General features: G+C 40.0%; 1 protein-coding gene and 1 long non-coding RNA gene across 5 annotated transcripts in view; both read right to left on the minus strand.

The window, feature by feature from the left end:
* LOC100695046 (pleckstrin homology domain-containing family G member 1) overlaps positions 1–17,937 on the minus strand; it is a 61,173-nt gene extending 43,236 nt beyond the window's left edge. Inside the window, exon 1 of one of the 4 annotated variants that reach the window (XM_019345663.2) lies at positions 17,911–17,937. Coding sequence is in view for 2 of the 4 variants with exons in the window: in XM_005454607.4 (XP_005454664.2) it covers positions 17,712–17,886 (175 nt within the window). In the remaining 2 variants the exon portion in view is untranslated. The other 3 variants (XM_005454607.4, XM_025899146.1, XM_019345664.2) reach the window with 3 other exon arrangements.
* Positions 13,208–17,497, minus strand: LOC112842479 (uncharacterized). Its single transcript, XR_003214260.1, has 3 exons — positions 17,231–17,497; positions 15,188–15,346; positions 13,208–15,099 (listed from the first exon to the last, which is right to left on the minus strand). It is a non-coding gene; the product is annotated as an uncharacterized LOC112842479 (long non-coding RNA).
* Positions 17,938–25,794: the final 7,857 nt, after the last annotated feature.

Raw genomic sequence — 25,794 nt, forward strand, 5'->3', positions numbered from 1 at the left:
AAAACCGTGAAAACTACTCATACTAAGAATGAAAGTAACCAATTCGTTAAGTCATCACCACTTTACATGGGCAGCTGTAAAATACACAAAGTTAGATTAAAGTTTTTTTGTGGGATTTTCACTACGAGAAACTGATACTAGGCCCCCTGCTATAAATATGAATGGGACATCTTAGCAAGTACATGTGTTTGGGATTAAGATTAAAAGCTTTAAATTACAGTTCGAAACCGAGCAGAGGCCACAAGTCAGCCGCTGGGCTGCTCTCGTCAGAAGTACGAGCCAAAACACGACTGCTCGGACTAAGATAAAGGAGGGGTGAGGAAAGCTGTCTGCATCTGACTACAGCTGATGGTGAAATGCTGATGTGTGTGCAGGCGCCACAATCTGTGCGTATGCCTGCATATGTGCAGGCATGTGGGTTTGTGAAGGATAAAGAGCCTTTGACCTGTGGAGGCTTTATTTTCCCTCATATTCATATTGGGCTAATACTCAGCCTTTCCCATGCCAGTGAAAACCCTGGAAGCCGAGCCCTCTCCGGCCCTCTTCTCTCTTAGGGAACCTAAGATGTCACTGCACACAAAAGGAGCCATGAAAGCCGTCCAACTCAAGCAGGGGCTATTATTTACAGTACCAAAAGAAAAATCGCTTCTCTCTCAAACGCTACCCCCCCTCCGCCACAAGCGTCAGCCGTCTGTCTCCTTGTAATGCTTCCCTTTTTTGCCCTTTTCCAGTCCCTTCCTTTCTCTTTAAGTCTTCTCTGCCTTCCTCCTCTTTTCCTTCAATCAGCCCTCTCTCTCTTTATAGCCCTCTGTCTCATAACATAATAAAGTAAATTGTGGGTTTTGCAGCCAGTAAGCCCAAAATTAGGCGTAAGCCCCAAACTGAAGCTTTGGCAATCTTCATTGAGCCATTCAAAGCCAACAGAAAAATCCTTACTGATCATATAAATCCCTCTAAGAGAAGAAACTCCACTTGGTGAAGTTTGCTTAAAAAATAAATAAGTAAAAGCTTTCCACAACAGCTTCACTTTTCTAAACTTCACAAATCATTTGAAACTAACAACAATTGCAGATTAGGCAAATTTCAAAAGTAGCTTGGTCTTTTCATGCCACTGAATGCATTAAATTAGCCGTATCCCATCTAAACTAAACAAATGCTTCCTTTGAAGTGTGTAACAAATAAAAACAATGAAAAAATGAAAACACTACTAAAAAAAAAAAAAGAAATGCCAGTTGATAAATGAGTCATATTATTGACTTAAAACCCAGTCACACAGTCCTGGAGACCAGCAAGCTACCTACTGGCAATCCAAAATCCTTGGTGACCTCTCGTAAACAACTGAAATTAATATTTTAATTTGCTACATAGTTGTCAGGGAATACAAATTTTTCTCCTAGCAACAGGCATGTGTGACTTTAGATGAATCTCATCCCACAATGCTTGCTTCATCTGATCCCACTGCATCATCCCCCACACGCCCAAATGGGAAATCTCATATAAAGCACAGGCAATACACATCTGCAAGCCACTTTTCAACCCTCCTATGTCTGATTTAATCTCTTTCACCAATCTGTTGTCATAAACGTTTGCTCTGTTCTGCACCGAGGGAGCTGGTCTTCCACTTTCTGTTTCAATCATGTAGGTATATTTAAGGGCAAAGACAACCCTGAACAGAACATACAATATTAGTTACCGCAGATTTAAACTACAATCCTCAGAAAATAATGGTAAACTGGCACTAGACCATCTTCACACCATCCCCATTTAACTTAAAGTTATACAGTACAGATGAGTAATACGCATTGAGTGCGAGTCCTGCTCATGCGTGGGAGAAGAGATCAGCGAGATATTCATTTTTGTTATTTGCATAGCAGGTTTCTAATGTTGCTTAGCAGCATTATCCTCAAATCTGTTGCGGTATCGACTGGGCAGCCGACTCCTGTTTCAACTTGTTGATTGGAAGCTACTGTATGAAGAGTAAACTGTGGTCCAGTTATTGGCTCAGTGGTACTGCGGGTTGTGCTGACAGAAAAAAAAAAGTGCTGAGGTCATGTGCTACTTAATAACAGCTAGAGAACAAGACTAGAAATATGTGACAGTCTGACCAAAGAACGTTTTCAAAAGGATGTGGAACAAGAAAAATTTCTGCCCTTGTGTTTACTGTAAGCACAGCTGTTACTGACATGTCCTAACTTGACACAGATGTGACGGAGAGGGCCCCATAAACATGGCAGCACCCAAAAATATCCTGACACAGCACTAAAAGAAAAAACAAGAAAGAAGAAACCAATGTGCAAAAATAGCTAAAGTCTCAACCTAACATTGTGCAAACAGTGAAGTGAATAACACTCATTATCATTTCAGGTTTGGTAATTAAAGTTGCCATGGAGAAGTTTATTATTTGGGTTATCTGCAGAGAGTGCACAGACTATCTGATAGAACTGACTGCACAGAAAGATGTTAGCAGTTTACCATCTACAGTATTCGCCTACATGTGCAATCATTCTACAATCTCTACGGAGTTAGATTAGGAAAATCTTATCATCATCAGAAGCTATTCTCTATATGCTGACAGAATGCATGTTTGTGTTGCATTTAAAGTTATAAACTATCCAGTTCCCAACATATGGAAAGATAAGAGTGAAATTCAGGCACGAGCCAAAAGGCATTAACCTGGAGATACTCCACTAGATTTTATTCTATTTTGTCTTATATCTTCACTGTAATTCTACCTTTAATTATCTCCTACCCTCTTTCTCTTGTTATCTGCTGTGAGGCTTGCTGCAGTGTTCGCCACCTGTATAATGTTTCAGTGAAGTGTGCTGTTAATATAGGCCAGGACTTCAATGACAACACCCAGCCGCCCGAGCCCGGGCCAGACCCTAAACCTGCAATGCGAATGCGCACGCATGCACGCGCACACACATCCCCATGGAGCTGTAACAGAACTCAGGATCTAGGACATGACAGAGGAGGAGAGTGAGAGAGATAACATGGATGGTTTTAAAACTGAAACCATCAAAAGGAGATTTACTATTTACATAATCATTTATGCAAGATAAAACACTAATAGAGTCAATACAGTTAATCTTACTAATCGGTGAGTCATCTTAAACAGCGCAGATTACAGTAGGTGTTTTGGAACCGTTTGTTTTTCTCTATTAATAAAGGGAACAAGGATGATTATTCTTGTAACATTTTGTTCACTTCATAGATTAATGACTCAAACCATAAAATAACAACAGTGCATCATAATAGGATGCAAGGTAATGTGTAAAACTCCTGCTTCTAACCACTCCAAAACCTGGAGACATTTCAGATATTATACCCAACTATTCGACTGTACTCTCATTCTCCACTTCATTAGGTATGGTTGTTTAATGCTTGTTAATGCAAATATCTAATCAGCTAATTATATGACAGCAACTTAATGGATATGGCAGCTAGACATGGTCAAACCAGCCTGTTGAAGCTGAAATGGGGTATTAGAATGGGAGAGAAAGGTGATTTAAATGCCTCTGAACGTGCCATGTTTGTTGGCAGCAGGTGAATATTTCTAAAATACCACTCCTGTCAGCTAAGAACAAGAAACTGAGGCTGCAATATGCACAGGCTCAGCACATAACCACTTGTAAAAAACAAAAGGTATGCAGAAGAGCATCTCTGCATTCAAAACAAATCAAACCTTGAAGAAGAGGAGTTACGGCAGCAGAAGACTACACTCAAGACCCCCCTGCACTACTTCATGAGGGTGTGGGTGCCGGCTGTGATAATCCTGACCAAAAAGGACAAATGAATGAGAATGAAAACAAACTCTGCATGAATGTGCTTGTGATGTGAAATGAACCACGGAAAGGTGCAAGTCTGTCTGTGGCCCGGCTACAGAAGAGACGAAGGGAAAGCTAGATGGAGGAGGGAGTAGGCTTGTTTATTTTTAGCACCGGTCCCCATGTGCACTTATCACCAGGATGTGATTTAGAGACGGGTTTCTGAGCTTCACAGCTCATTATGAGCTGTCTGTAGGGGCTTATAAGGAACTGCAAAGTTTTTACACAGCACTGATGAGCCTTTTAGTACTTACTGTGTGTTCTCAGGTGAGAATAGCTCACAAGAAGAGAAACTCTCTCCAAAAACAGACACACCGGGCATAAAATCAAAGCCATACAAAATATTGATGTTCTGGGAATGTATATAAAAGTCCACCAAACAGCACCTGTGGAGCGCTCGACAGTGCAACTTCCTATCGTACATTTCAGTCACATCAAACAGGATCTCACAAACACACGAAGTCCACTCATGCAGACGTAAGAGGCTATTTATACACCACTTCCTTTTATTTACCCAGCTCATTGTTCAGACCACATCTGCTGAGGACCAAGGGCACAATAGCCAATCCATATATGTAGCTGGCCACACACACACACACACACACACACACACACACACACACACAGAGTAAGGCCGCAGTCTCGCACATAATGCAGCTTTCAGAAATATTGACAGGCTTTGTTCAGCATCCAAATAAGAAAAAAAGCTGATGCCACCTGTTACACAGAATGACATTCTTGCACTAGCACTCTATACGCGTGCACAAAGCCGTACTCCCGGATACCAAACCTGAATTAATTCACACATGCCTGCATGCAAATCAGCACAGATTTGCTGTTCTGCTGACTTCTCCTGGTATAACTGGACATCGGGTTAAGTGATGAAGATGTCATCTCATGACACAATAGAGCCCCTCATTCTCCAGCAGCTGTGTTAGGGCCCACGTCTTTGTAGGGCCTAACACAGCTGCTCCTAAACAAAATAACTAACTCTGATTCCCCAAATACTATAATACTCCAGCCCTTTCAGCAAGTTACTTCCTATGAGCACAAGAACTGCTCAAAAAGGCCTCTCCAGTGTAAACAGCTTAGACCATTATCTTCCCAACCCTCCACCAGCAAGCCACAGGGGTACAGTGGTAGGACAGAGTAGGGGAACAGGAAACCAGTACGGCTTCATTTCAAGCCACTAACCTACCATCCTCACCACAGAAACCCATAAATCAGATCCAGGTACACAATAATATAAATTAAGGTAGTTAACAACATCCAAAAATATGACTCACAAACTGACAACAGCCACATAAACATGACCTATAATGTAATTTTTCTAAACTGGCTTCCAAAATGTAGAAGAACACCAGTTGAAATCTAGTGATTTGCCAAATAAAATAAAATAATTCTGCATTTAAAAACAGAGTATGGGAAGAGACATCCTACTCCAGCTCAACAATACCATCAAGTGCCAAAGAGAATCTGCCATAGCAAGAAACAAACATGCACACATATACACCACAGGAAGGTGGTTAGAGGATAAACACACATCCTTAAGTTTTCATTTGGGGGCTGTACTTGTACTTTTTGGCTGGCACTGTTGGAAAGCTGCTCCCGATTTCCCCCCCCCTCCCTCTACATATTTTCTCCTCGGTACAGGAAACACTCGTTTGTCAACACCACAAATAAATTGTTGTTTGTTTCCTGTCTTGGACTGGGGATTTTTTTTCCTCCTTTTTTGGACCAGCTTTACAGATCTTGATCTGCTGTCTGTCTGTGTGTGCTGACATGTGATACATGTTTTTCCTAAGCCAAGCAAACCATAAAAATATGGGACTGAGTCTTTTATTTACAGAGAAAGTAAAACATACAGAGTCAGCAACAAGGGTTGCAATTTAGGCTCAAGAGATGTTTTTCCCCACTCACATTAGTCACAGGTTCATTTCACTCAGTTACAAAAAATAAATAGATAAAAAAAAATGATTGGACTACATTTTCAAAACAAGTGCAAAGTGTTGAAAAATGTCCAAAACTAACCACTTAAACTCATCATAAAGCTCATTTAGAAACCAAATGCCCAACTGGCTCCACTAATCCTTTGCTTATTTGGGCATCCACAATGCTACACCCCAGTGCTCAGAGGGAGTCGGACCCCTGCCCCACTCCAGACGGGGGTTTCCCTGCCAAACGCTGCGCAACAATAAAACAAAGCCATCACACTGGGGCCAGAGGAGGAGGAGGAGGGGGAGCAGGGCGGGCATGCAGGGATGCGGGGTGGGGTGGACGGAGGGTGGAAAGTGAGAGGAACAGCTGCTGAGTGGGAGAGCTGGATGAGGGGGGAGCGTAGGAGAAAAAAAAAGAAAGCTGGAGGAAGGGAGGGGGCTTCTCTCTTTTCTATGTCAGTGAAATAAATTACTTTTATGTTTGCAGCCTGTTCAGGCTAAGCTATCGTTAGGGATAGACCCCCCCCCCTTGCTTCACTTCATGGGCCACCAAATTTACAAAAGATGTAGCTTATAGCCACACTATTCTCCCCAGAATATTGGATTAGTGTGGAAAGTCCACAACTGCCATCTTGTCATGGACATACTCTTTTTTTGTACTTTACAGATAGTCCTATACCTCTGTGTGAGGAATTTTCCATATTACAATCAGTGTGTCACTCTGTGGTTGAGCTTGCTGAGTGCTGACAGATCAGCTAAATACAGGAATGGAGATGACAACTAGGAACTGCCGTTAAGTCAAGAGCTAGAGACCGACTGTGTCTGTGTGACAAGCTTTTACTCGCCAGGATTGAACCTTCACCCTTCTCTTATATAAAGGTTTAATATCTGGGGCTAATAATTAAACATACACTATAGTGATTTGCAATAACTATGGTGTTTTCCCCCCAACATTGTTTTGCCCATCTTCATTCTTCTCTTGTAGGCCAGACAACTCAGCTCCATGACGCTCATCTGTCTTTCCTACTGCCTCCTAAAGTGACCGATCACAAGATTAAAACAACTGAAAGAAGAAAAACATTGATTCTGCTATTGAATTCAGGTCCTGTCAGACCTGTTGTTTAGTGTTTAAGTGTATAAACTCAAGCACCTGACTATGCAGACTGTCTTTAGAGACATTTATGAAAGAACAGGTCAGTTGAAAGAACTCAATTAATTTAAGTGTGAAAATGCAGACTGATGCTACCACTGCAGCAACTTGTCAAATTACTTCTTGTCCAGATAGTCCACCATCAACTGTATGTAGCATTAGAGTAACATCAGCATAAAAACTGTGCACCAGGAGCTTCATTGCATGGGTTTCTATGTGCAATGTATAGGTGGCCTGGTACTTTTTGTCCAGTGTACCTATTGTAATTTTTCACAACTAGTGATGATCTGGAGGTAACAATGGGATAAGACTCATGAAATGCTCCTGCGTTGTTTGATACAATGCCCTGGGGGGGAAAAAATTGCAAAAGTCAGAAAAGTACAGCCAGCTAGACAGATAGTAATTCTTTTTTTTTTCTTCTGTTTTTTTTAAATTTTCCAACATTTTTTGTTACTTTCATTTGCCATTGTAGGCCAGACAAGTAAACAGCATGCTGAAACACCATGAAGCTCATCAAATTCAGCAGAAGCTGCACATTCACAAACCGGCTGTGTATTGGTTTACAACTACACGTGATAAGGTTGGCTTGAGGTACCCTGAACTCTCTTCCTGCACAATAAAGTGATCACTGACTACGTCAGGCCTGATTACGCTGTTAGAATGCAACAAGAGAAACCGTATATTCTGGTATTCATGTGGAACACTGAGACACACCGCTAACTAAACACTGCTCTCAAAAAATAATCGTCTTTTAATCCTTTTCCAACACTACATGGAAAGAATTGTGCTGCTCTCAGAGTATTTGTCTTTATGACAGCAGACATGTTGATGTCAAAGGGCAATTCTTAGCAATGTTCTCATAAATTTACAGCATGATGCACTATGATTGTTTTAGTACTTTACATATTCAGTAACACAACATAACCTCATTTTTAAAGTCCATTTTACAGCCTGCTGTTAGCTACCCGAATGTTTTGAAGACAAAACAATGAGGCACAAATATGCGAGTTAGGCTGCACACTTTACAAACACCTTCTGGATCACCTGGTTTGATCCATAGGTCACACACCTGATGCTCAAGTTGATACAGCCATTGGGAACATCCAAATACAACCGTTCACTCCACTTCACCTCCCGTAAAAACACAAGTAAGCAAATGAAAACATTCAGATTTGCAAGTGTAGCCCCAAAACAAAACGTATTTGGGATATTTTGGCCAAATAAAAGGAAGCTTAGTCTATAATTTGGCCCATAAGCTTAAAAAAGGTTTGTTAGTTTCAATTTGCCAACTTCCTTTCCACAGCTTTCCATTTTTTTCTTAGCGTTTTTAACAGACGCCCTCTTTTTCTTTTGCTCTCCGCCTTATCCAGCTGGCAGTACTTTTCACATGTACATTAAAATGAATACGTGCCAGAAATAGTGCAGGGTATTTTGGGGTGCGACTGAAGACAACAAAATCAGCAGGGAAAGAAGCCAGGCCACACAGAAGGGGACTTGAGGAGAAGGAAGGGAGGCACTCAGCCCAACAATGGCACACATTCATTTTCTGCTTGAGCTGGGTGTCATTCTGTAGTTGTCAAGTGCGACACACCACACAGAATAAAACTCTAATAGGATGTTAATATAAAAAAGTGCTATGATTTGCTTCCAAAGTCTAAAGTTAATGTGCAAAAGAATCTATTCTCTAACCAACAGAAGGCCGACTAATTGCTTGGATTGATAGCACTCTGATTACTCACACTCTGCCTTTATTTTCTAGTATAAATTTAGTCTAAGTAGAAAATAAGTAGTCGTGTTATTTGCCTAATCCTTTCTCTCACTTCCTTAAAATATCCAACACTGTGATAATAAGGATATGTCTATAGACTCTGAGGTGCCACATCTACTTATCACAGGGTTGGCGGTTGCTGAGTCAAATTATATTTTTATTTGAATTCTGTCAATTTTGTAATTTCAACTATTGATAATTAGTCTTTCTTGTTTGTTTTTTGAAATACAGACAAGCTTTCTTCTAAGATGGGAAGCAGAAAAATAAACGGGTAATGTTGAAAAACTTGATGAGAAATGTAACTAGTGCGGCACATGACACAACACAACCAAACATTCAAAATGGTTTAGTCACTGAGCCAGTGAAATAGAAAGTATAATCTCTCAACAAAACCACCCTTGTCACTTGCATATTTTTAACCTCAGTCATCAGACTTTAATCTCTCTTATTCATACCTGATGAAACCTCAGTTTTTTAGTAAAACAGTGACAGACATAACGCCCAGGAAAATTAGGGGAATTCACAAATATTTTGAAAGGTGCTGTCACAATCACATTGATTAAGTGAGATATTGAATAAGGGCCACTAATGCATTAAAAAAAAATCTCAAACACTTACAAACCATTTGTGACACATTTTAGTATAACACACCAAATCCTGGCAAAATCCTCGTACATGACCAGTTCAGAAACCAAACTTGGCAGACAGGTACACACAGATACTGACCTTTGAATCATTCAAGCATAAAAAGAAACCTTACTCAAAGGGATGAACCGGTGTTATTGTGTTACACATAATAAACAACTTGGCAAAGATATCTTTATGAACTTTGCCGTGCGTAGTGTGTCACAAAAACAATTTGTTCCCATTTCTTTATCTGAATCTACAAAAAACCCCCCAAAAAACGATGTCATCCTTAAGGATGGGAAAAATTTCTAATGGGTATTTAAATGTAACTAGAGGAATTCATTTTCTACCACAGCATTTATCTCTGCATATTTTCCCAATAAGAGTTCCAAACTGATAAACTTAGCAAGAATATGCCCGCCTGGTATAAAAGAAAAAACAAACAAAACGTATAATTGGTTTTAATGGCATGACATTCTTTGGGTATGTTGAGCTTGTGACTCCCCCTGACCCACTCGGGAATTCTCCCTTTCCTCCTCCTCTCTCTCACCCAGTAGACAATATCTAATGGATTATTACATAACTTTTTTTTTTCCCCCCTTTCTCTTTTTAAATACAGATGAACATGATAAAGTTTGAAGAAAACGCCTCATGAGGGTTTGTTCTCAGGGTGGAGTGTGGGAGCTTGGCTTAATCCTGCACTAAGACTTCACCAGTTAGAAGCAAACAGCTACTCTAAAACTGCCTCACCCACTCAAAGCTTTGCTTTCACTGAACATCACCTCACATCCTACACTTATACTTTCAACTTACAAGCCTTTCTTTCGTCACTTCGCTGCGCAGTATGGCATGGCCACAACTGGATAAACTACACATGTGGCGAGACGATAAAAACACCAAAATACAAAAGTACAAATATGTGTTAGGCAAATATGTATAAATAATTAGCTGTAGAATAAACCTTGCATTTTTTAAAAGATATCTTATGTAAATAATTATTGGTTGATTGGATGGCAGTGCTGTGATTGCTGTGTTTTTAAATGGATGAATAAACTGAACCTTGAACCACCGATGGGGTGAAGTAGGCACACACACTTGCACACACCACAAAGGACAAAGTGCCATAATTACCCACTTGATAAGTGTGTATGTTTACATGCCCTTATTATAGTGAATTAGCTCTCTACTGCCACACACTGAGTGCAGACCAGGACACAGATGGGACTTGAGATGCACTTAGTAAGAAATGCAAACCAAAACAGTCACACCCTTAGCATGCAGTGAAAGTGTCAATGTACAATAAGTGAGTATGCGGACGGAGCTCCATTCCCATATATGGACTTCAATCAGGATTCCTTTCTTACAACCTGGAATTAGACTCCTGCATTCGGAGCAGCATTTCAGCAAGTATTTCAGTCTCACCCTGGCCCTGACCTCCAACCTTTTAGCCTTTGGTTTACACGGTACAATCAGCAGGGAGCAATGGTCTGGGACGTGCAAGTGCATAAGCGGATCCTTTGAAAAGCCGGTGCAGTGGACACAAGTGTACTGTTGCTGTCAGTAAATTCAAATATAATTCTTTCATATTTAAGATGTGGTGTAAGTGCATCCGGTGAGTTGTTTGTACTGAATATTTTAAGTACTACTCAGGCTCCAGAAAGCTCAAAGGTCCTTGGAAACCGGTGCATAAAAGTGTGTGTAGCCTTACACATATAATAACTTCATATTTTGCTTCCAAGGAGCCAGATTTTATTGTAATTTTTTAAATTTTGGTCTTGAGCAATAGTTCTGCAAGACTTCTTTTAAAGGTTTTCTTATGAGATTGGCTGCCTTTTCACTTTCAATTTCAGTCTAGCTGTATATAGAAGACCTTTTTCATGTTTGTGTGAAGTCACTTAACACTGACCTATAGATCATTCAAGCATGAAGAAGGAACATAACCCAAGAAACAACCCCAGTGATGTTTCTACATATAACCAGAGCTGGCAAAAGTACAGACTTCATTTACCTAAGTAGAAGTACAGATACCTGTGTTAAACTACACTCCAGTAAAAGTTGAAGTACCAAAGAAACGTTTGTACTCAAGTAAAAGTGAAAAAGTACAGGCTCAGAATTGTAGTCAAAGTAAGAAAGTAAAAGGTAGCTCCTTGAAATTCAGATACAACCTAACCTTTTCGACTGTGTGACTTTCCTGCCACACCTAAATAGTAAACAGGGGTCACAGTGGGATTTAGCAGGTGGGGAACCCAACGACAGATGTTTGACAAGCTATCATTGCATATGTCCATTCCCTACACTGACACTGTTTTTACACTACACAATATAAATTTGGAATTCAGTTGATTAAAATAAGCATATTCACCTTAAATGCAAATTCATCTCTGCTATGCTTGATAAAACATGTAACCTAAACCTGACCATGAGCATCACAGCCACTGTTCAGCAGTCCAATATATTGCTTTACTGTGTATTCACCACAGTACTGCAAACTAACCTGATTATCTCCCGTCTTATCTTATCTGGAGTTTTAGCTAGCAGCACACTGTGTGACAAACTGCACACTGTATAAAAATGTAGGGAGTAAAAGTAAAAGTAGTACTGTACTCAAGTAAAGTACAGATACCTGAAAATTCTACTTAAGTACAGTAACAAAGCATTTGTATCTATAAACTTTGTTACTAGCAATGTGTCAGAAAAACAATTTGTTTCTATTTCTTTCATCAAATCTAAAAATCTGTAAAACATGACAGAGGCTCTGTGATGTGAGGCTGCATTACAGCCAGTGGTGGCAGGGATCTTATGAAACTGATGACATTATAAACGCAGAAAAGTACCATGAAATGCAATCAGGAGAGCTGATTGGTCATTTTTCAGCATGACAAGGAACCCAAACCCAAAAAAGACAAATATCAACTTTCAAGTTAATTAAATTGTGAAAACTTGTTTTCACTCACTATGAAACTGTGTTTTGCCTTATATACTGTATTTCCATGTATGTTTGCACATGTCCCAAATTTCTAAATATAAAGAAATAAGGGTGGAACAACACTTTTGTACAGAACTTTATATACTATACTTCTGTTCTATACCAACCAAACATGAATTTTTAAACATTTAAAATTAAATTACATATTGGGGTCATCGGCTCTTTTACTATATGTCTACCTTCATTCATGGTAATCTTTCTCTTAACACTTCTTATTCAACTAGGTGGGTCTTAAAGTTATTGTGAAGCCACACTTAAAGTATTTTCATACTTGTACCTCATGCCAAATGCTAAAGTCAGTGGGCCAAACTTTCCCTCTCCCCGTCACAAACCTTGTAATTAGGTGAAACATGTTTTTACAGCATATCTCCAAGTACTTTAAGTAGTGGTTAGTAGTATAGAAAAAGCTTGAGCAGACACACGCACTTAAATCACAGACTACAGGTATGTCTCCTGGAATGTCTTTGCCTGCTGAGCAAATACAGAAACTCATCTCTGTTATCAGATGCACAGAATGGTTTGCGACACACAGCGAATTTACACAAATAATCCCAGCCACGCTTCATTTAACTTGTGAAGTAGATGCATGAAGTGTGCGAAGAGGGTATCATTTCTATAAGTGCTCCTTCGACTGCTCAGGTAAAACTATGCAGTTTGTAATCCCACTGTCTCTCTTCCTCTGTGTAACAAAGACGGACACACACAGTCTCATAAACATCTAAACTAAAAGATCTAAATAATACTAAGATATTTAGATGCCACACCACTCTCTATATTGCCCAGTTCTTACAGTGAACACGACTGATTTACTGTGTATACATCATTAATTTAATTCCTTTTTAATAGTTCAATATCCTTTTATTCAAAATTTAATGAAAAAAAAACCCAAAAACAAACAAACAATCTCCATTAATGATCAATTGCATGACCCAATTCAGGACAAGTTTTAGCTGTTGAACAAATGTCAAACATGGTACTTACGGCCAAACAGCTCTTTGGTCTTGTCTGTTCAAACGACATACACCATCATATATTAACAGTAAATACACAAAAACGTGTCTGCAAACCAACAATTTGAACATTTCACACAAAAATCATTGAACAAAATTGGCCAAAACGTGTCATAATGATGGTGATTTTGCATGCAAACTCATTTTTTGTGCAAGGTAGGAATGCTTCCGCACACATTTTAGTAAGCGAGGCCGGGTTGTTCTAGAAATCTTGTTAGGTTCGCAAAGCTGCATCTAAACAAAGTCATGCTGTCAAGTTCATTTTAGAGAGAGGGAACCGTTTCAAACAAGCCATACCTGTTCAGTCTTTTTCTACTTGTGCTGTCATTTACTTTAACATTTAACCTGCTTACTGACGCCTGTAGAGACTGAGAAGTAGCGATTTTGTGCAAAAAAAATAAGATTTAGCGGACTACTCAATTGCAGTCTCACACCAAGTCATGATAAATGAGTATAACTGTCAGCATTTAACCCCTATCTAGATGGTCACTTTAAGAAACTCTGCGCTCAACCAGTTTTATTTTGCCGACCGTGTTCACCTTTTGTAGACAGCCAATCAACTCAAAGTTTTGCATGTCTGGTATTTAGCACTCAGATAAGGAGGTTAGCTCAGTTTTATAGCTAGAGGAAGTCCTGACAGCGGACAGTATCCTTTTTCACCTCAAGAGAATCTTTCATCCTCAAATCTCAAGAGTACAGTGAACTATTTTCCTGCAGGTGTTTCCATGAAACCACCTGGTCGCTTTTTCCACTGTCAGCACCTACTACAAAAGCACTTTATGCAAAGCTCTACACTATGAATAGAAAGATAGAAGTCTGGTGCTAAACAGACAATCCAGCAACCCAGACCTGAGGAATTTAAAAAAAGTATCTTTTGGTTTTGAAAAGGAAGTTTAAAAGTTCCTTTGGCTGTCTGTCTCGCAGTAACACAACAGTCCAAAAATATCCCTGCTCAACACAAAGCAGGTCTCTGCATGTCCAACTGCTCTAGTCAGGGGTTGGACATGGAGACACACACACACACATCTTCCTATAAAATAGGAAGCACGTGGTGATATCCATCAACCTTTTTGTGGACTGACATTCACGCACAGACATACAGACAATCACAGGCATTTTGGAAATTATAACAGGAAGCTGCAGTCAGAGCAACACAAGTTCATCCATCAAAGCAACGGGACGACATTTTTAAAAACACACAAACATGCGCGGGGGTGATCAGAACTTGTCCCTTCTCCTTACATAGCTTTGCATGTGAAAGGACATGCTTTGCATTTCAGACAAGGCCAACACCATTGTTTGCATCTCCACTCACGGCAGGTAGAGTAAAAATGACAGGCTTTTTGTTCTCTGACATAAGGCAGCGGTATCCTTTATTAAACACTTCACAGATGAGCACCTTTTGATGGAAAAGTGGTGGTAAAGCTTTTCACGTTATTTAGGAAAAGGTTGACAATATTGCCTATAATTTATGCAATATTTAAAGATTTTGAGAGTGTGCACTTTGTATGTCTCTACAGAGAAGTTTCAATTAAAGCTGGATGTTCTGTTAGCACAGCTCATTTCCTTTTCCTGTATGACAAGCAAGAAAGGTCACTCAGCTGTGCAGCTGAAGCCCACGTTGCCTGATTAAGACAAAGTCAGGTGATGATGGAAGCTGGAGGCCTTTTGTGGCAACAAGAACGTCCTATTTTTGCTTGTTTCGCCAGTTTTCATCCGCTCACTGTTGTAGCAATCTTCATGCATACTATATACAGAAGTCATTGCTGCTTCGAGTTCGAGGATAAAAATGATCTATAAACAACAGTGAAGAAAGTTATCGAAAGGTCAAACAGCTGACGAGTAAACTTTTTGCCTCTTATTTTGCCTCATATTTTTCAACCTCTTCTCTTCACGTCTTCCTTTGAATCCCCCTTGTCAACTCCTTCACGCCTCAGCTCCTACATGTGACCTCCCAGCAGGGAAGGTCGCCAGCAGCTGGTGAAAGATCATGACCCCCAACACAAAGACTCGCTGGCCTCTTCCTCGGCTTCAGTGGAGACTGGAAAAACAGCAGCCTATCACATCTCTCAACACTGACAATTACAAAATACCAACAACGGTAGCCTTAAGCAGGAAATGGAGATTCAACAAATCCTAAAATTGAACTGCTGTGAAATTGCATCTATACTTGAGGTTGTTTAAAACGAAACAAAAGGAGTGGAGATGAAAACAGTGGACAAAATAGGTCATTTCCTGTTTGTGTTTTTAATCAGCTCTGCTTCTGTATCGGTCTCCCAGAAAGCACAGTAGCAGCTCTTCTCATCAAGAATACATCACATACGTGCCAAGGCTCCTATGGAAGCACAACTGAGTCCTTTCCGCCTGGAGCGCGTTTGAACTCCACATGCTATCTGGATCTGCTTCAGGCAGAACGGAGATAAAAGTGTTGGATTACAGTGGACATCAGGAAGGTATGAATACTATCCTTAAACACAGCCATGTGTACGCACACAGTCGCCACACATTCAATCTTTCCTATAAGCCATCATGCATATTTTGAGCGCACATCACCTGGAACTTAGTTTAAATGTGGGGTGATTTAAGATCAACTTTGAGAGAAAGAAACTGGATACAGCGCGGGACCAAAGGCATTCTCTGAGGCCATCTGTCTGAAAGTACTTTGGTAAAAACATCACTCAGAGAGAAAGCTACTTGACAGGTGCAGCTCATCCTAAACTCAAACATAAGATGAGCTACATAAGCCTACATATTTTACAGTCCGATTAGCATTTTCACCCTTCGGTCTACGCTAACATAGATCCCTATGGCGGCGTAATACATAATCTTAGGGCCACAGTGTTATTAGAAGACAAGCAGAAGACAGTAAATCAGCAGGACTAGACTACAGGATATGAGGTTCTGTCTTTCCTGGGTTTAACATTACACGGGGGGGTGAAGGTGCTAAGGTCACCAAATCTCAGGTTACATTCTCACGAGATTTAGAATAGCACAGCACCTGCCGTCCTCCTCTGACTGTGACGAAAAAAGGCAACACGGACGGCTTAACTGAATATTTCCACGTGACTCAATTTTGCTGTTATGATATTAATAAGGGATGTGCTTTCTGTAAAAGATTATATCTGTGATTAAAATATCAGTTTTGCTGATACCTGAATTTTTTTTGTTTATCCTGCGCTTGTTTTCATTTGTGCCTGAGAAACAAATGGATAAATCGGGGATCGACACACTGACCTTCCGCTTGGTATACAACCCGCTCTATCACAGTCACACATAGCAAGCTATGAATTTATTAGAAAAAAAACTGCAAGATTTGATAGCCACATTTTACAGTACAAAATTATTACAGGTAAATGAACTAACATCATAAATGACTGATTCTCTGCAACAACGGTTTAGTGTTACTTGGGTAAACGACTGCTTTTCAGAGATGTGCAGATACCTGCTGCTTTCTTTGTAGACAGATACTAACGGGTTGCTGGTCCATCCCCTTCCCTCCCCCTCATACTGGAGGTGAGGGTACAGAACAACACCAGGGAGACAAAGACGATTAAATCAAACGCGCAGGTGCCGTCTTTAAGTCCTGTATCCATTTCTCAATAATGCATCCATGGGGGCAACGTGTTGCATCAGTAACATGTTGGTTTCCTGGCAGCTGGAACAAAACTAGCCACTTCCTTCATTTCCCTCAACCCGCACATAAGCAGCAGCGGTATCAAACCTTTCATCTAACCCTCAACAAGTGAGCAAACATCCCCAAAGCCTAAACTATCCCTTTAATCCAGTACACAACAGCAGGAACAGTCGCAGTGATGGCAACAGTGCCTTGTCAGTCATAGCTGCAAAAGCTTAATATGTTATTTGTGGTGATGTTCTGCATTAATCATTATTTATAAAGATTAAAGTGATTCAGTGTGAAAGTCACCTGTGAGTGGCAAAAAGAGAGAAAAAAACTGTGGTGAAATTCGACTTCCTTCAGCCATCTGCTGGCGTTTCATAAGAGCCTGGAGTGTGTCCAAAACTGTTAGCTCTTTCTGAGTACAGACAACATCAGTCTTTAGCAAAACTTATTCTTTGTAAGATTATTTTTTTAAAAGATCAAAGACCCAAACAAAAGCAGAACTTCACCAGGCACATAGCCTACCACTAGCTACAAGTGATTACATAATCAGCGTTATTGATTCATAGTCATTCTCATGCAACCTGTTCCGCCAGCAGTCTCTTCCTTATCTCCTATCAGCGTTCATCTGCCAGCTATTATTTTCCAGTCCTGCGGTCTGACCTGCAGGCTGTTCACACGCACAGTAACTCCCCATGCACAGCACACCTGTTTCTGAAATCACTCCGCTGATAACAACGCGGGATCCGTGTTTCAACTTCACCTTAGGGCAATTCATTAGACTCACGGGAAGGGATTGATGGGGGACCTGCTCGAAAAGTGCAGCGAGGCAGTTTCCGCTCGCTGTTTTCTGTTGCGGGTGTCTTTGCAGAGAGCACATGAGCAAATCCTCGTCCTCCTGCAGCCACCGGAGACATGTCAACCTTGAATTGGAGCGCTGATAACCCTCCTCGCCACTTCATTAAATTGCAGCCACGCTGGCTCACCTGTTCACTTTGCCAGCGTCCTCGCTTACCTGGTCGTAAAATCTCAGTGACGTTGCCTTTGCGTGGCGTCATTTTCCAGCTCACTTTATCAGCGTCGATACTCAACAGTTAAACTTTTTTGGACTTAATTAAAATAAATAATAAATAAATAAATAAAATTAGCTGTCTAGATGTAAAGGTGGAGAAATATATTTATAATTTTTAAAAACTTATTTAAGATTTTTGTGACTTTTTTCATTAGTTATTTATTTGTTTGTGCAATTTTGTCTTTCTTATTCATATAACTCTACGTCAATGAACATGTTCATTGCTTACTTTGCTTACTAACAGGAAAAATATTTGTTTTCTTTACATTATTAAAAACAAAAAATCTATTTTATCGTACCTCCACCGTGATCAGATGATGTTTCTGGGGATAAAGTTACAGTCTCCATACTGCACCAAACATACAGACCTTTTCCCCCATTTGACAGTTTCTGCTATGAAACAGGATCATTTGTTAGTAAGAAGAAAAACAGGCGATCTACGTGGATTTCAACTTCCTAGAGGTCCTTGTAGGGCTCACGGACAGTAGCTGAAGTCACATTGTTTTACTTCAGGAGAGGTCTCGGGTTTGACTTCTTGGGAAACAATCTGTTCGTGTTTGTTTTGTTTTTTAATCTGCACATAAAATATTATAGAGACCTACAGTTGCTCTATTTCAATAAAAGAAAAATACTGTTGGCATTTTTCTGTAGTTGTACAGTCATTTAAAAAAATAACATTCTTTACACTCCTATCAAAAACTAAGATGCTTGTGCAACCACCTTCAGCAACAATAATTTGAAGTAATAATTTTCTCTATGTCTTAATCAGTCTCTGACATGTTGTGCAGGGATTCTGATACAGTCTTTTTATGATGTCGCTTCAGTTCATTGAGGCTTTGTGGACATTTGTTTATGCACAGCTCACTTATAGGTTCCACCACAGTATTTTAATCAGGGTGAGGTCTGGATTTTGACTGTGTCATTGCAACACTTGGATTATTTTCTTTTTCAACCATTCTGCTGTAGATTTGCTGCTGTTTGGGATCGTTATGTTGCATGATTCTTTTTTATCTAAGGTTTAGCATTCAGACAGATAGACTCAGACTTTAATCTAGACTCCTTTGGTTTACAGAGGAGTTTGTGGTTGAGTCAATAATTTTAAGATGCCCAAGTCCTGTGGTTGCAAAACAGGTCCAAACCATCACCCCTCCTCTACTGTGCTTGACAATGGGTGTAAAAGGTAATGGTGACATGCTGTGCTTGGATTTCTCCAGTCACCGTCCTGTACATTATTTCTTCAGTCTTTCTCTAATTGTCCTGTTATTGATCCTTTTAATGAAAAACATTAAGCAACCACTAGTTTGATGACTTCCAAACACTTTATTTTATTTCTTTTATACACTATTTATAGTGACAGTCTTTGTATTTTGTACTGGGAAAACCAAAACTAACCTCTTACATTCCCAGTACAAATAGTCCATTGTTAGGCATAAAACAGAATGCGGGATAAGACATATCTCTAACAGCTCATATATAGTCATACTGAAGAGCCCGTATTGATAGAACTGCACAGCGTTGTGGTTATTTCTCACATTCCTGCCTTTCCTTACTGCTTACCTTGCTGACAGACAGACGGTAGTTTTACATCTGTAGCTTTTATGTGACTCACTGAACAATATTCTTTTGTCTGTACGGTTTTAATAATTCTTTTTTTCATTTTGATTTATAGGCGTCATGCTCTCTGGTGAGTATTATCTTTGTCACTGGGGAGGTCATGGCCTGAATGATTATTCCACAGAGGACAGGCTTAGCCACTGAGCTTTTCTCTGTGATATCAGCTTTCTCAGAATAAGATGACTTCATTGTCAACTGAAACTGCTGAAGTCCTGAGAGTGAGGAGGATTTTCCCTCAGGTAAAAGCTGACAAACAATGCCAAAGCTGTCTATTTACATCGCTGTCCTTCCAGTATGTCAGTGTCTAGTTTTCAGTGGAAGAAAATATAGCTGGTTAATTACTGTTTTTCCCTGTACATGTAGAGGCATGCCTGATCATTTTTAGTGTGGAAGTCCCTTAGTCCAAATAGTTTAGAATCCGTGGAAACAGACATGCACCTAACTTTAAAGGGCAGATTGAGAACAATTCCTACTATGCTGATGGTGACAGATAAAATTTGTTCCTTTGGTTTCATTTTGAAAGTATACACGCACTGATGCGGCTCAGCTTTTGATTTGACAACATGATTTTATCATTTTCACAGTGAACGCCGCTTTTACCGAAATATTAAAGGACCATCTGATAAAAATGTGTTTAATCTTGTTTCACGTTACAGGCTTCAAAGCGACTGATGTGTTATGTGACGTTCTGTGACACAAGAAAATGATTTGCTGTTCAAAACAGGAATTTATCTCAGATGACTCTGGGACATTCAAAACGACTTCCTGACGACCCATTAAAGATTTCCTGCATTTAACATTGTTTATGCGTGTCTAATTATGTGCATACATACAGATGTTGCTTTATTTTCGCTGTCCTGCAAACTATTTTTACCAGTTGTCTTTTTTCTTTTACTATTTTACATCATTCCTCACAGAAATGTTTTTTAACATTGCAGCTGAAACCATTAAATCTTTGGGGTTATATAGAAAAAAAATAAATGTGCAAAATTAGAAAAGTTCTGGTAGCACATTGGCCTGAATGCCATATAATTATAAAACAGAAAGATTTTGTTCATTCACAGAAAAATGTCCTTTTTTTTCACTGTGGATCCATTTGAACAAACAAACAGAAACAGGAACTTTTCTGTCATTTAATTGTTTATCTATAACTTAATTACTTTGTTGCAGTGTGAGTGGTGTTAGGGTGGGGTGGGGTGTCTTTATCAGTAGGAAAAGCTGTAAAATGTAAATACGGTTAAAAGTCCTAATTGGAGTCTTCATCAGGCTAATTCTGGTCTTGTTGCCACTGATGAGCTGTCCTGTACTCACTGGTGATACTTTGATGCTATCTGATATGAGGAGTTTGTCACAGGGCTGGATGCAGGGTACACCCTGGAGAGATTTCCGAACTGTTGCAAGGCTAACAGAGAGACAGTCAACCGTTCACACCAAAAGCAAATTTATAATTAATGCTTAACTTAACAAAAGCCTGTTGCTTGTGGAAAGAAGCTGGAGTACTCAGAGAGAACCCATGCAGGCACAGAGTGAACAAACAAGCTCCATACACAAAGGCCTTGGCCAGTCACTGGATTTGAACCCAGGACCTGCTGCCCAAGGCCCTTCTGCATTAAGTTTGCATGGTCTCCTTGTACCTGTGGTGCGAGCAGAGCCTTCTGCAGCTCAGCGTAGCAAAAGACCAAGGAATTGATTGTGGACTTTTTAGGAGGACCAGGAAAACCTTCACCCCCATTTCAATCCAGGGTGGTCAATGTGGACATTGTGGAGGACTATAAATACATTGCAGTACACATAGACAATAAACTGAACTGGGCTAAAAACACCACTGCACTCTACAGGAAGGGCCAGAGTCGACTCTATTTTCTGAGGTGGCTGAGGTCTTTCAACATCTGTTGGACAATGCTCAGGATTTTTTGCGAGTCTGTTGTGGCCAGTGCTATCCTCTATGCTGTTGCATGCTGGGGGAGCAGGTTGAGGGTCCCAGATGCCAAAAGACTCAATAAACAGATCCGCAAGGCCAGTAATGTTGTGGGGATGGAGCTGGACTCCCTTAGGGTGGTGTCTGAGAGGCGGATGTTGTCCAAGATAAGGACAATGTTGGATAATACCTCCCGCCCACTCCATGACGTGCTGGCTAGTCACAGGAGCACGTTCAGTGAGAGACTGAGAGTACCAATAAGCACCACTAAACGACACAGGAAATCATTCCCACACGTGACCATCTCCCTGTACAACTCCTCCATCTAATACACTGTAAACACTGAAATAGTTACACCCTTTTGCACACGCTCTACAGTAAAATGTCAATCATATATATTTCACCTCTCTAATATTCTTACCTTGTATATATTAGTGCTATTTCTTAAATTTGTAAACTTTGCAAATGTATTATTTAACCCACATAATAACTCACATAATTTCCTTAGGGATTATTAAAGTATTCTGATTCTGGTTGTCCTTGAAACAGAATTGCGAGCATGCATCATTTTCAGAGTGCCAGTCCCTGTATTAGTGAGTGAATTGCGTAATACTCCAGTGAAATGGTTAATTGAATGCTTATCTGTGGCAGACTGTGGAGGAGACATGGGCAAGACCGCTGTTGATCTAAGTCACGCAATAGGAGATAAATGGTGTCTGGTGTTTGTAGTGTCAAAGGGCAGTATGACAAATGAGATGCCAAAAATAGACTAGGTGAGTTTGCGCTCATATAGACAAAGGCAATAAATGAAGGCAAGATGAGGGCAGCCATAACAAACGTCATTATAGACCTGACTGAGACGTCATCATCCCATTTAGGATTAGAGAGCATATACAAACAATGTGCGTTTGGAATATCTTTTCATTAAGCCTTGCAGACACAACAATACAGAAAAATGCATTTTAGGATGAAACGCTCAAAGCAGACAGTTTTAATCTTAGCCCTTCCTGTTTGACTAATATAGATATGTTCAGTGTAAGACACTTTGGCATGAGTTTCACAATTCCCAGACACTTTTTTTCCCGAGGGCAGAACTGTATACAGTGTTTTTTCCCCTCATATGTGTACACACAAGCCATGGGAGACGCACACAAGGGAAAGCTTATCTCCACCATCAGCTGAGAAATACTGGGAGCCCCGCTCTGCTGCTTTCAGTCCAGAGCAACGACTGTGAGACAGAAAGTGAGAGAGAGAGCGCCTTTGTGTTATCAGACGCTGGGACAGAAAAAGCTGTCGAGTGTGCCAGGATTAATGGACATTAGCACATGAAGCCATGAAGAAAGCAGGAAACGCCACAGGAAATGCCTCAGAGGGTGTGTAATGCCAACTCTGATCACTGTCCGTGTGGCACCCGCATTATGTATGCTGATGCAGTGGGAAAATACTGGTGGCTTTTGTACTTACAGTAGCACATGAGCGGGAGTGCTAATTATGTAAAAAAAAAATCTGAGATGCTTTAGAAAGAAAGTGATTGCAATAAGAAAAATAGTATCACAATGAGTGCCAGAGTAACAATAACATAATTAACTGGGAGGATGAATCAGATGGATTGGTTACTTTTTTATTAATGAATGGCAGTTTTGAAAATTAGACTCTGTATATCTGTTATTACCAGTTTGAAGTTCAATTTAAAACTGAGGAACTTCCTTAAATTATAAATAAAATCCTCATGTAAGAAAATGTAACTATCTACGTTTTACACTAAGTAATAAAAAAGAAAAATAGTTTACTGTGTAAAACTCGACCCCTAGTTTCTTTATATGTTGCTGTGAAAATGGGAAATTTGGGCAGAGCGAGCATGGCCTCTCTTAGGCAAGCTTTCTTGTTATTTCTTGTCTTCAGGAATAGTTCTCAAGGTTTGAAGGACATTGAAAGTTCTTTGAATATTGGCTGCCTCTTGTTCTGTTCTCTGTCAAGATGATCCCACGCTGCTTCATGAGATGATGAGATCTGGGCTCTGGGGAGGCCAATCCATGACTATTGATGTTCCATTGTGTCTTTTCTATCCAGGTGTGCTTTTCATGCACTGGCAGTGTGTTTGTACGGTGGCCCCTAGAGACAAAGCACATACAAACTCCAAACATGTACAAACTCCAAAACAAAACGGAAGTGCTCCAGGACACTAGGGGCAGTGTTGACCTTTTGTTACCTATAGTGGCTACAAAAGCCAGGAAGTATCAACGACCGGATTTGGTGTGTGGTAGTAACAGGTAAATGAACATTTTTTTTAAATTATTTGAATATATATGAGTGTGGTTGTTCTATCCTTGCAGGTGTTTTCCACCAGTATCAACTCCATGTGTTTGCAACAAACTTGCCGTTTATTTTGCAAATCGAGCTCAACACTGACCCTAGCATCCTGGAGCACTTCCGTTGTGTTTTGGATTTTGTACGTGCTTTGTCTCTAGGGGCCACCGTATCTTCTCTTTGATTCCCTTTCTTAAGAATGGCTTCTTGACACTGAGACTATTTCTGATGAGGCTTCAGTGAATAATATCAACTGATGGGTCAGATGCATCTTTCAGCTCCTGTGTCATGTCTTTGCTGGATTTTCCACCTTATTTCTTAAGGACATGACTGTCAGATAATTTTCATTCGTTATAGAAAAACTTGGTTGTTGTTTTAATTTTGCTTACCTGTCCTCCGCACAGTTTCCTCAATCTTTTAAGGACACATTACACACCATGCCACTAGATGTAAAGTTTTCAGCTAACATGCTTGACTAATAATTCTAGCTCCTTGGAAGCAAAACACAAAGAAATGAGGGGCGTCAAGACTTTTGCATAGTACCATATCACTAATTATACACCTATTATATTTTGACTTGTCTCCAGAGCAGTTTTGGGATTTTTGTTCAAGTCAAAGTCCCACATGTACAGACAAACATTTTGGCAATGGAAGTTTTTAAAAAAAAATTCCATGCACTTTGACTTTTTATTTAGATGATTTTTGTATGTTTCTATGACATATGAAGAACAATCAAAAGAATTTCCTAAGTTTCAAAAATTTGATTGCCAAATAAATAATAATGTAGTTCTGACAGGGGCGCCACAGCCCAAACTTTTGGCCACAACTGTAGAAAAGATAAAAGATGAGAGGAAACTAGGTGTACAGTAGGCATTTTTACTTAAGCTGATTATATTTTTCCCTTGACTTAAAGGTTTATCATCAGGAGGTAAACAGGAAACCAGATCAGATGAAAATGGATGAAAAATGCTAAAAGAAGTCATTAAAAGCTAAGTTGATTTAAATGGATTTCTCTGGGATTTGAGGTGGGTTGAGCTGTGCAAAAGCTGCTAATCACTGGCTGAACCCAGCCATGTCCACAGTGAGAAAAGAGAATGAGCAAGCTGCTATCTAATCTAAGTAACTGCAGCAGGTCTGTCATCACCATCTTTGACCTCATCGAAATCCCAGGAAATACTCTGAGTTTACAGTTTTACCGTTCTGCTGAATTCACTGATTAACGATGAAACAGCAAAACTCTTTTCTTTCTGTTAAACCAACCGTGAAAGGCTGGATGTAGAAGCGGGTGGCGCTGAGGTCCCAGCATAAACCGCATCTCACATTATAAAGGCTGTAGTTATGATACCAGGATGTTGATGAGATAATTTCCAGAACATGTTTTTATGAAACTTCTGTGATCAGTTTGTCCTTCCGTACCAGCCAGAAGTTTCCATCTCATATATAATCAGAGATGTGTTGCCCACACTTGTTCTGTGACCAACAATGGAGAATGATTGCGGAAATGATTCCTGACTTGTGCTGTTACGTAAAAACCATCAGCGTGAGAGGAGCACAGACACACCTGCAGCCCCGCAATCCATTAGTGTCTGACATTCAAGAGAGAACTTTTCTGCAGACTGCTGTTGATTCATGGGAAGACAATGAATCACTCTTTGCCGCCTCTCTTTTCTTCTTCTTTATTTTTTTTTTTATTTATTATTCCTGCGTGGGCTCTCTCCACATACTCCAGCTTTCTCCTATAGTGCAAACACATACACGTTAGGTTAATGGCCGATTTTAAAGTGGCTTTGGGAACCCAGTGCACGGTTAAAAAAAACAAAAAACACTTGAAGTGCTCAGTGAAATTTATTGCACTATATAAATGGCAGTATATTTCCATTTACCTTCTCACAAATTGTCAAAAGTTGCAGACATGGGTACATGGGTAAAGATACTGGATTAATAGTGATGATTTGTAGA

Source organism: Oreochromis niloticus, linkage group LG15 (genome assembly GCF_001858045.2).
Source record: "Oreochromis niloticus isolate F11D_XX linkage group LG15, O_niloticus_UMD_NMBU, whole genome shotgun sequence".
NCBI classification, from domain to species: Eukaryota; Metazoa; Chordata; class Actinopteri; order Cichliformes; family Cichlidae; genus Oreochromis; species Oreochromis niloticus.